This window comes from Herpailurus yagouaroundi, unplaced genomic scaffold (genome assembly GCF_014898765.1).
Source record: "Herpailurus yagouaroundi ecotype Mexico unplaced genomic scaffold, PumYag 159, whole genome shotgun sequence".
Lineage (NCBI taxonomy): Eukaryota > Metazoa > Chordata > Mammalia > Carnivora > Felidae > Herpailurus > Herpailurus yagouaroundi.
The window spans coordinates 80,179,277-80,191,582 of record NW_024412400.1 but is presented as its reverse complement, the minus strand read 5'-3'; the positions used below and the strand labels follow the sequence as shown (position 1 = coordinate 80,191,582).

The 12,306-nt window shown below is 41.1% G+C and overlaps 1 protein-coding gene across 7 annotated transcripts in view; it reads right to left on the bottom strand.

Moving 5' to 3' along the window:
* The window catches only part of LPP (LIM domain containing preferred translocation partner in lipoma), a 692,086-nt gene that overhangs the window by 247,950 nt on the left and 431,830 nt on the right, over nt 1-12,306 (bottom strand). For all 7 annotated transcript variants that reach the window (XM_040481153.1, XM_040481156.1, XM_040481155.1 and 4 more), the window contains one exon: nt 9,332-10,021. In XM_040481153.1, coding sequence (XP_040337087.1) covers nt 9,332-10,021 — 690 coding nt within the window. The remainder of the gene's footprint in view (nt 1-9,331; nt 10,022-12,306) is intronic.

Here is a 12,306-nt window from a genome sequence, read left to right as displayed (position 1 = left end):
CACGATCTCGCACTCCGTGAGTTCGAGCCCCGCGTCAGGCTCTGGGCTGATGGCTCAGAGCCTGGAGCCTGTTTCCGATTCTGTGTCTCCCTCTCTCTCTGCCTCTCCCCCGTTCATGCTCTGTCTCTCTCTGTCCCAAAAATAAATAAAACGTTGAAAAAAAAATTTAAAAAAAAAAAAAAGAAAAGAACATTAGTTTTCACTCAGATGTGACACTGACTAATTGAATAACTAACTCTTCAAATCACTGTAATGTTTCATGCCTCAGTTTCCTCATGTGTAAATTTAAGGAGTTATCAATAATTCTGAAGGTGACTTCATGTCTGACAATTTCAACAGGCTAATCTAGAGAGGTGAAGTATAAAGGTTTATTATTTTCTTCCACTTTACATTCTTCAAATTTGTGAGAAACTATTTTGTCAACCAAAAAGCACATCTTCCAAATATAGGAAGGTGATGGATACACTCCTGCAATACAGGAAAATAAACAGCTGAATCAACAATTTATTTGAAGAGGAAATGATCAGGTAGAAAAGCTTAAGGAGTCTTAAACAAGCTTGCAAAACTGTTAAATTTAACAAAGCCATATGACACAAGGCCAATAAAAAACCAAGTCTATATACTAACAGCCAACGACTGCAAAATGAAATTTTTAAAAATACCATTTACAACAGCATTCAGAATGTGAAATACTTAGGGATAATTTAGCAAAACATGTAATACATTGTTGAGAGAAATTAATAAATGCATAAATAAAATGAGAGCTATACCATGCTCATGGGTTGGAAAATAACACTGTTACAGTATAAGCTCCTTTCAAATTGATCTATATATTCAAAAAACTCTGAATCAGGCTATTTGTGGAAATCACATCAGGCTATTTGTGGAAACTGGCAATCTAATGTTAAAATTTATATGGAAATGAAAAGGACTTAGAATAATCAAACACTTCTGAAAGGACAAAGAAAGCTTTCACGGTCTCCTTACAGAGTCTACTGGAAAAGTCAGCAATAAAGGTAGTGTGGCATTGTCTTAAGGATATATAAGTTAGTGGAATGGAATATAAGAGTCCACATAAAGCCACACGTGTATCATCAACTGACTTTTGTCAAACGTATCTAGGTAATTCAATGGAAGGAAAGACTTTTCAACAAATCATGCTGAGAAAACTTAAGCCAATGGGGGAAAATGAACTTTAAGCTTTATCTCACACAATACACAAAAATTAATGTGGAGTGAATTATAGCCCTGAATTTACCTGTAAAACATCTAAACGACAAGCCTAAAATAAAATCTTTGTGACTACGAGGAGGCAAAAATGCCTAAGGGAAAAAATAGCAGCACCGACTATAGAAGGATAAAAACATAAACTGAACTTGATCAAAATTAAACACTCTTGCTCTTCAGAAAACAACATTAAGGAAATGAAAAGTCAAGTCATGGACCAGGAAGAAATATTGGCAAGGCATATATCAAAGGGCTCTTATTCAGAATACACAAGGTACTCTTACAACTCTCAATAAAAAGAGAGAATTCAATTAAAAAATAGGCCAAGAATTTGACGACATTTCACAAAAGAAGATAAAGGATGGCCAAAGAAGTGCATAAATAATTAACACTCACATCATTAGTCACAAGGAAAATGTAAATATAAAGTACAATTAGATATAGCTATAAAGTCTGAAAATAGCTACAATTAAGCAACCACATGTTGCTAGGCTTGAGGAGCAGCTGGAACTCTCCTACATTGCTGATGAGAATGTACAATTTAAGAAAACAGTTTGGCAGTGTCTTATGAAGTTAAATAGTTAACTATCTGCCTCAGAAATCCCAGTTCTGGGTATCTGACAAAAAGAATAGGGGCACCAGGGTGGTTCAGTCGGTTAAGCTTCCCACTTCGGCCTAGGTCATGGTCTCACCGTTCCCAAGTTCGAACCCCGTGTAGGGCTGTGTGCTTGCTGACAGCTCAGAGCCTGGAGCCTGCTTCTGATTCTGTGTCTCCCTCTCTCTCCTCCCCTCCCCCACTCTGTCTCTATCTCTCAAAAATAAATAATCATAAAAAAAGAATAAAAACTATGTCCATACAAGGACTTGTACATGGATGTTCATAGCAGCCTTATTCGTAATTCAAAATGAAATAAAAAAATGACCCCCAAAAAGTGAATGGATAAACAAAATGTAGTATGTTCATGCCATGGAACACTGCTTAGCAATCAAACTAAATGACTACTGATATGCACAACAACATAAAGAAATCTCAAAAAAATATAGTGAGTAAATGAAGACCTGACACAAGGGTGCCCGCTATGATATGATCCCATTTATATGGAATTCTGGAAAGGATGAAAATAACCTACGTTCAAAAGCAGGATGGTGGCCTGGGACTGAAGGTAAAGGGGACTGAAGGCAGCAGAGCATGAGGGAGGGAGCTCTGTGAGGTAGTTGAAATGCTCTGTAGATTGTGTTGGTATTTATATGGGTACATACCTGTGTCCAAGGTGCACTGTTACATGCATTTAGAAACACCCATTTTATTGTCTGTAAACGAAACCTCCGAAAGCTGATTAAAGAATATGAATCCACAAGTCCATGGACACTTGGCAAGCAGGGGACTAAAAAAGACTGTGTACATAGCAGCATCCATGTACACATGCATATTCCAAGAGGAATGTAAAATATCAGCACCACAATGAACATGAGAATCTATCCAGCTACTCTGGATACTGAGTTGCTGACGTGACAATGCTTGTGTTACTGAGGTCACCTAATATGATCTGGTGGGGTAGGTTTGGGTTCTGACACTTTGCTGAACAGCCTGTTAAGTTCTAAGGCAGGGCTCCCTCATTTTAGTAGGGCATGAGAAGTTTCTTGATGCTTCTTTATTTTTTTTTTTAATTTTTTTTTCAACATTTATTTATTTTTGGGACAGAGAGAGACAGAGCATGAACGGGGGAGGGGCAGAGAGAGAGGGAGACACAGAATCGAAACAGGCTCCAGGCTCTGAGCCATCAGCCCACAGCCTGACGCGGGGCTCGAACTCACGGACCGCAAGATCGTGACCTGGCTGAAGTCGGACGCTTAACCGACTGCGCCACCCAGGCGCCCCATGATGCTTCTTTATTAAACAAGAATGTGCTAAGACCTGTGTTAGTTACTCTGGAAGAGACAGGGTTGTTCAGATAGGGTTGTTCACCATCTCTATCCCCTAAATCTTAGAGTTCAGGACACACTGGGGCCCAGTTTAGTGGAAGATTGATACATGCATGACTCTAGTACAGTAAGAGTGGGAAAACTTCACAGGAGAGGGTGAAATACTGCACGACTTGATTTTACAAAGAGAAGGCATCGTAAGAGAGATGGACACTTCAGCTCGGTCTTAATGGATCACATGAGATGCACAGGCATTTCATCTATCTGGCGGAAGGTCTGAGAAGGCATTGAGGGAAGGAGCTCTAGGAGGAAAGCTATAGAGATGAGAAATAACTAGGAATGTAAGTTCTCAGTTGGAAGTCAGGATGTTTCAAGGGGGAGATAAACTTGGAAATCCAGACTGGGTTTCAATTCATTCCATAATGGGCTGGGAAATTTGGAAAGTTTTTTTTTTTTTTTTTTTTAAATGGCAATTAATGACCAGGGCAGAGCTGTAGGGTAGAAAGATTAATCTGATAATATGTATAGGAGGGACGGGTGTGGAGAGAGACCAGAGGTGGAGATACCCAATAGGAGGCCATTTCAATAACTCAGTTGAGAAATTAGGACACCTCAACTAGGAGCCGCAAGGGGATTTACTTAAGAAACCAGATTTGAGTGGGGCGCCTGGGTGGCTCAGTCGGTTAAGCGGCCGACTTCGGCCCAGGTCATGATCTCACGGTCCGTGAGTTCAAGCCCCGTGTTGGGCTCTGTGCTGACAGCTCAGAGCCTGGAGCCTGTTTCAGATTCTGTGTCTCCCTCTCTATGGCCCTCCGCCATTCATGCTTTGTCTCTCTCTGTCTCAAAAATAAATAAACGCTAAAAAAAAATAATAATAAAAAATAATAATAAAAAAAAAAGAAACCAGATTTGAGAGTGCGGTAGAAACAGCAGGACAAGTTATATGTATGTGATGTGGAAGAGGAAGTACAGTCCTAGGGCCCTGAGCCCGGATGCCTAGCAGGGAATTAGCCGGTGCTTCCCCTCTGTTTGATGGCCTCATGGCCACAACAGCTCTCTCTCTCTCTCACTCTACCACAACAGCTGGAGCCCACTTACATGTCTGACAGCGAGTAGGGCCATGGTGGCGCCATGTCCAGCGGTTGTCGATGCTGATGTTTGATGCTCCCACTATCCAAACACCAAAGCATGCTGACATGCATGGCTTCCCCGGGGGAAAGTATGAGGACAATATTCAGAAGGTTGGAATCATGGCTCCCATGGATTTGCCAGATGACCTTCACAGAGTGACTCTCAGTACTGATCTTCTGAACCCCTGTGAATTCTGTAGGGGTCCACAAAGCACTTTGGGAACTGGAACACCCCGTATAGAGGGGGATTACTAATATTCTTGTCACTAGCAATCTCTATCATCCTCATCTTTATATGTACAGGTATTGGCACTTGTCCGGAGGCATCTCTCTGCATTCATCCCTCTCCCCACCCTAACCATCTCTTCTTTTTGCTTCTCTGATCCTGGAATTGAGAGCTATTTTGCACAAGGATGACCATAAAGATAGTTTTTTCCAAAATACCACCAATTCCTTGCAATATACCCAATACGTACATCCATCTCCTAAAGTTAAACATTTTGATAGTACTGGAATGTTTGAAATACTACCATGTCAACATTCTCAAACATTTCCTGAAACTTAACAAATTACAGGACCCTTTACCACTGACCCCAGGAGTTCACTCCCTCTGTTCTCTTCTCCATACCGTTAAATATTCCCCAGATCCTGTTGGATGTTAAATGAAGAGTAGTGATCAGCTCTGACTCTGGATAAGAAAAACTCTGCATTGGATTTATTGAAAAGTGGTTTGCCGATCTCCACACTCTCACCATGGTGAAGGGTTTTCCAAGGAGATGTCAATAGTAGATGATTGCCGAATTTAACCTAACCCCCACACTAGGTGGGCCCTCACAGCTTTCCTGGGATGCATAGCACCAGTGCCTTTCACACACTGTGGGACAAACAGAGTCTCTTTTACAAAGTTGAGACTGATGAGGGTTAGATTTATGACAAGGAAGTGGGTATAAAGCTGATCTACCCTCAGGTCACTGTGCACACAAGAGTAATGACTGGCCTCCAGGTCCTGGTTCTAGGGCCTTCAAGCTGCCCCACCTTAATCTGAATGCTGGAGAAAACGCACATCCTGTCTCACTGGCATGTGAAGACAACGCACATAGGACGAGAGCTCTGGGAACTCCATAGTAGCTAGCAGATACGAGCTTTTAAAAAAGAGCCAAAAGATTCCACTGTGCCTTTAAGAGCGTTTCTAGTGGGAAAGGAATATTTCTCTCTCATAAAACCTTTCTTATAACAATATTTTTCAAGGAACTCAGCTCAGATAGTCCAGGAAGCGCATTATGGTCTACCGTAGCATGCAAATTCACTGCTCAGCACATTATGGGAACATAAATATCATGATCCCCACACTCTGCAGGTTTTCATGTGGCCTCCTTCCTTCCTTCCTTCTCTTCTTCCTTGCCTTTCCTTTTCCTTTTCCTTCTGCTTTCTCCTTCTCTTCTTTCCCTCTTCATTTATATTGTAAGGAAATTATAGCAGCTCATCTCAAATAGAGGAGAGATTTCTTTCTTTCACTTAAAACGAAACAAAACAAAACAACGTCTTCCTTAATGGGCTCAATGTCAAATTCCTCAGAACTTCTGAATGTAACAAAAGAGAATTGTTCTAAGGTACGAAGGTACTTTTTCCACCAGTGACTTAAAAAACTGGAAATAAACGAAAGCCAGGGAAAAGCTGAATAGTCCTCACTTGGCAATTATTCAGCCCTTGGAAATTTCCAAGCCCTCTGCAATCATTAATTAATTAGTGAAGATGATGTTCCACTTTACTGAGGCTGGGAGCGTGACATAAAGAGGTCTAGAGGCTTTCCCCAAGCTGAAAGAGGAATGTCAAGGGAAGAACTGAAATTAGAATTAGAAGCTCATTTCTCAAGCCAGTAGTCACATCACTAAGCCAAGCAGAGTCAATATGGGGACAATAAGGTCCTCTGTGCACAGGTGCAGTTGAATACAGCAGTGTTCTGCTCAAAGACCAAGTGTGGAAAAGCCCACCCCTTCATCCACCAGTGCCCCCACAACACACACAGGAAATTTCTGTAGCTTCATCGCCTCTTTCCCCTTTCCTAAAACACAGACAGATGGCTAAATATCAACCTCCAACCACTCTCCTCTATAATCGCAGCAAAAATCCATGATTTAATTTTCATGATTGAAAGGCACAATATGATGTCAAAAACACATGACACTGTTGAAAATAAATATTTCCAAGAAAATTTTTAATGACATGAAATTCACTGATATCCAGAATCCGTATTAATGTAGACCACCTCGAATAATTACCTTCTCCCATAAGAAGGAAAGGGAAATGTCATGCTTTTGGGGGAGTGGATAATCAAAGTTCACTCCAAGAGCCTGAACAGGTTGCTGAGGGCAGATCAAACATTAGTGATGATGCGGCTCTGCCTGACACCTTAGATCCAGGTCTTGCACTGGGTCCTACACCCATTCCCCCTACACCACTGGATTGGTTCCAAATGTTGAACAGGCACTATCTAGATAGCACCTCATGACATGATAGGTAAATAGGAAACTCGAAGACTGGCTCAGCACTTCTCAGCAGATGATTCCCTCCACCAGATACACTTTTGCTCTATTTCATGTCTGTTTCCCCCGGTGGGGTGATGGGATCCTTAAACAACTCAGGGCCCACCTCTTTCCCTCAGGAACATCAGTCAGGATGCTCTGGGTGAGGAAAAACTGCATGCATAGCTGAACTTAAATGGTGAAGACAACTGTCCCAACCTACACTTTTAATCTTCCATAGGAGAATTTGTTTCAGTTGTACCAAAAGCAAGGGAAAGTTCAATAACCCCATTTTGTTCTGAATGGGTGTTTTCAGGTCCAGGAACGACCACTGCAGACATGTTGTAATGTTAACAAAGGGCAAGCCTATCCAGTGTGGCTATTCTTGACAAACTTTATTTAAAAGCAAAACAATAGGGGCACCTGGGTGGCTCAGTTGATTGAGCGTCCAACTTCCACTCAGGTCATGATCTCGCAGTTCGTGAGTTCGAGTCCCACATTGGGCCGTATGCTGACAGCTCAGAGCCTGGAGCCTGCTTCGGATTCTGTCTCCCTGTCTCTCTGTGTCCCTCCCCTGCTCATGTTCTCTCTCTCGCTCAAAAATAAATAAACATTAATTTTTTTAAAATTAATGCAAAACAAGGGGCACCTGGGTGGCTCAGTCAGTTGAGTGGCTGATTTCAACCCAGGTCATAATATCATGGTTTGTGAGTTTGACCCCCATGTAAGGCTTTGCACTGACAGTACAGAGCCTGCTTGGGATTTTCTGTCTCCCTCTCTCTCTGCCCCTCCACTGCTTGCTCTCTTTCTGTAAAAAATATAAACTTTAAATAATAAAAACAAAACAAAAACAAACAAAACAAAGCACCCTTAATAACATTTATTTTCATGGAGGGAGTTTGAAAAGAAAGGCCTCCCAAGAGTAATATTTCGAACACTTAACATTTTAACTTGGAATCTTTATGTTGCAGAATGACCATGTGTAATGAGCATTCATAAGGTTACCGGGTGCCTCCAGATACTCACAGGCCCCCCTGGGAAGGGTTCTTTTCCTCTAAAGAACCTAAAATTCTTTTGGAGCACCATTAATAGAGCAGATGTTTTCATGTGAGAATCGGTTTAGTAAACATCTTACCGAGAGAGTAAGGATCTGACAGATTTTTGTCATAATGGTGAAAATGTGAACAGGTATATCTGGAAACTGACAATCTTGAATGGGTAAAGGATTATACACACACACAGATACACACATGTGCGTACACACACACATACACACACACACACACACTTCTATAATCCATCTCAACAATTACAATTCAACGTGTAGCTAATCAAGGGCTCTACAGTTTCTTTTTTTTAATGGTTATTTATTTGAGAGAGAGAGAGACAGAGAAAGAATCTTGCATTGTCAGCACAGAGCCCTACATGGGTTTCGATCCCACAAACTGTGAGATCATGACCACAGGCGAAATCAAGAGTCAGACACTTAACTGACTGAGTCACCCAGGTGCCCCAAGGGCTCTCCAGTTTCTGACTTCTCACAGCTCTAACCAAAAGGGTGGGCTCAGTTCCAACCAATAACTGGAGATTAGCTTGGTTTCTCCATTGCCTCCCTTGCAAGTAATTCTCCTTGGATCCTCTTGTCAGGGTGGGAAGAAACATCATCATGTTGGTTCTAGTACTCATGGAAAGTCCAAGTTGTAGGTGAAGAGGTATGTGTAGTATTGTGTCTTAACTATTCACAGGAAGTAACAATGCATTGACTTAAAAGCATATATGCTTGCAATTAAATCAAACCAAAAAAAAAAAGATAACTGTCATAAAGGATTTTTAAAAGTTTCTGAACACAGTTAAGGCCCACAGACTAAGATTCTTCCTGGAGGATCAGTAATGGGGATAAATAAGAGGTAATAAACAAGTTCCATAATACTGCAGCCCCCTTCACCTCACCTACCAGGGGCCCTTGGCCACTTGTTCTGTCTCAGCAGCCCTAGGCTAGTTCGGCCCTAAGCAGAACCCAGAGTGCCAACTTTGCTTGGGTTCTGAGCGTCTTTACATGAGCCTCATGTGGCCCTGTACATCTCTTACCTAAAGATATGGGGACCTCCTGTCCCCACTAAGGTACAAGATGCTGCATATCTATTTAGAGTCCAAGCACATGCAACAGCCAAGCGTGAGGAAGTTTCTGACCCACAGAGGGGCGCTTTGACCAACAGGAGACAAGAGCTGGAAGATAAACTATTTTCCCATCCTCTCCCTGAACAGATTGTCCTGATCTGCTCATACGGTCTTTTGCAAGATGATCCTTCAAGATTGAACAATTGGCTGTACTGGATATTAAACAGTAGCCATATGATCCCACACGTAGGATCTCTGCCTTTTCCTGCTTCACTCACGCTCACCTGGGACTGTACTTTCTAATGACATAAAAGGAGCACATACACTTTTGCCTTAGGGTGTGCTTTCTGGGGAAGTCAGGCCAAGATACACACTCCTTCAGCCCCATCACTATGTTAATGAGTCCCCTACCTTTTGTTGCAGTGGCGGTGCGCAGGGCACTGAAACAGGATCTGTGATATAGGTCTTCTTGGGCCCAGTAACTGGATACATCCCGGCTGGGTTCTGGTTTCCTGTTCCAGAAGGAGTATACCCTTGTTCCCGCTTCCACGTATTCGGATGCCCTTGTTGACCGTAAGCTGGATCAGAGTCATTTTTGCCCCCGTAGCCAGGCCCTGATGGGCAATAGCCTTCATAATAGCGTCCTTGGTTGGGGGCATACCCATACCCAGGCTCCGGTTGAAGTCCTGGTGGTGGAATATATGCATAGTCCATGCCCCCCCGTGTTGAAGGAGGTGGGCACTGCCCAGAGATAGAAACTGGTTGAGTGTTATAGCCCTGGGGTCCTGCGCCTGCGCCATAAAATTGTCCTGATGAAGGAGCAGCCATGTAATGAGAGCTGGGCTGGGCTGACTTCACCTGCACGTTGAAGGCAGGCCTTGAAGGGGTGGACGCCGTAGCATAGGAGGCGGGGACTGGTTGAGGCTGGGGTTTTAGTGTTCCAATTGGTGCCACAGGGATGGGTCCTGCCTGGGGTGCAGGCTGTGGTTTCAATGTAGACTTTTTGGTTGCCGTTAGAGGGGGTTGGTTTGGTATTACCATTCTTTTATGTCCTGTGACAGGGGTAGAGACTGGAGGAGAGGCAGTCGAACTAGTAGAGCCCTAAAGGGGGAAAGAGAAAAAAAAAAAAAAAAAAGATAAGGATTACTGCCAGTGAAAAATGAAAACACATAAAGGAACAAATATTAGTAACTACTATTCTTATTTTGTATCAACTCTTATATGGTTCCTGCCTTCTAAGAATTCACAAACCAACACAAAAATCATGTGCACTTTTGTGTACTAGCAATGAACAATCTGGAAAAAAAATTAATGATTCCATTTACAATTACATCAAAAGGAAACAAAAATACTTAAGAATAAACTTAACCAAAAAGGGCAAAAGACTTACATACACTAAAACGTACAAATGCTGCTGCTGAAAAAAATTGAAGGCATAAATATATATAAGACATCCTGTGTTCATGGATTGGAAGACTTAATATTGTAAAGATGTTAATACTGCTCAGAGCAATCTATAGATTCAATCCAATCCCTATCCAAATTTCAATGGCAATTTTTTTTTCCAAAAAGGAAAAAATTCAGCCTGAAATTCATATCAAATCTCAAGAGATCTGGATAGCCAAACAATCTTGAAAAAAAAAAAAAAAGAACAAAATTGTAGGTCTCACACTGTGCAATTTCAAAACTTAGCACAAAGTTACCATAATCTGCAGGGTATGATAGTAGCATAAAGACAGACATATAGACCAACAGAATAGTACAGAGAGTCCAGAAATAAACTCTTGCATACATACACAATTAATTTCTGATGAGAGTTCCAAGACCATTGGTTTGAGAAAAGACACACTTTTCAACAACTGGTGAGGAAAACTGGATATCCACAGGTAGAAGAATGAAGTTGGACCCTTACTTACACCATATATAAAAAGTAACCCAAGTTTTTAGCTCTAAATGTAAGAGCTTAAAACTTAAAACTCTTAGAAGAAAACACAGGCGGAAAAAAAATAGCAACTTCTTGACATTGGATTTGTTAATATATATGATATATATATACATATATAATATATACATATAATATATATTATATATAATATATAAATAATATATAATATATATAATATATAATATATGCATAATACTGAAAGCACTAGCAATAATAAACTAAGCTAAACAATGCTATCTCAATCAGATCAGATTACCAAAGATATAGTCAACATACAGCAAAAAGGAGGTACTAGAGAAAGAACAGGAGGACTGGGCAAGGGTACGAAAAAAAAACAAGTAAATCAAAGAGGGGTCTTGAAAGAAACAAACACTCCCAGAAGAACCAAAAAGATGCTAAATTTTAGAACAAAGATTCCTATCAAAGAGTGATTTACCAAAGATAACCCAAATGTAGACTCTTCCTCCTTTTCTAACTTCCTGATTTCCATTGCATTCATTCATTCAATTCAGAAATACTTACTGAATATCTTAAGAATGTTTAAGGACACACAGATTGGAAGATCTCACTGCCAAACTATGAGAAGTCTTGGTTAGGCTGGGGATAAGTAAAGGCTCAGAGAAAGCTTGGAGATTCAAACATCTGTCCTCAGGCATTAGTCTATTATGGATCTGGAAATATGTCAATGACAGAATGTTTTAATTTTGCTCTGAGTTACTATGATTAGATTTGTTGATACAACAAATGAATGACCACACCCTGATTTTGCTGTTTATTAATTTCCAAGATAATTCACATATTCTTAGGAAGAGGGGATGTGAGGCCTTATGTTACTCTAATGTCATTTACCCACACCAAGTCACTAGAGATATATAGCTGTGGGAAAGATGCCGCTAACTGCTTCTTCATACCTACTCCCCTTCTTCACTACTCAAAGAATTTCTATTTTATTTAGGCTGACAATGTCCTCACTTAAAATACTTCTCTAGACTACAACCAGAGATAGAACGTTGCCACGGGACACAGTTCTGGCCAATGAGATATATGCTAAACATTTTAGGGAAAACAAAAATTCTCCTGATAGAAGCATCACCCCTACCTACCTTGCCCGTTTCTTCTTTCCTGCCTGGTTGGTGGATGTGGGGCTGTAGATGGTACAGCTATCTTGCCCCCACCATAAGATGCAAGTCTATCAACTCAAATATATATAGCTTTCTGATGATCTACACTGATCCAGAGATAAAGATTAAAACACTCCCAGAGATATTTGGTTGACATACAGTAATTCTCAATGGAGAGAAAATCACCTCCTGATCAGGGACGTTTGGTAATGAGTGGGGATAATCTTATTGTCACAGTGACTAGGGGATGTTATCATCATTGCATGGGCAGAAAGCAAAACACATCACTGTCAAACCCAAGATGGCAACAGCATCCCAAT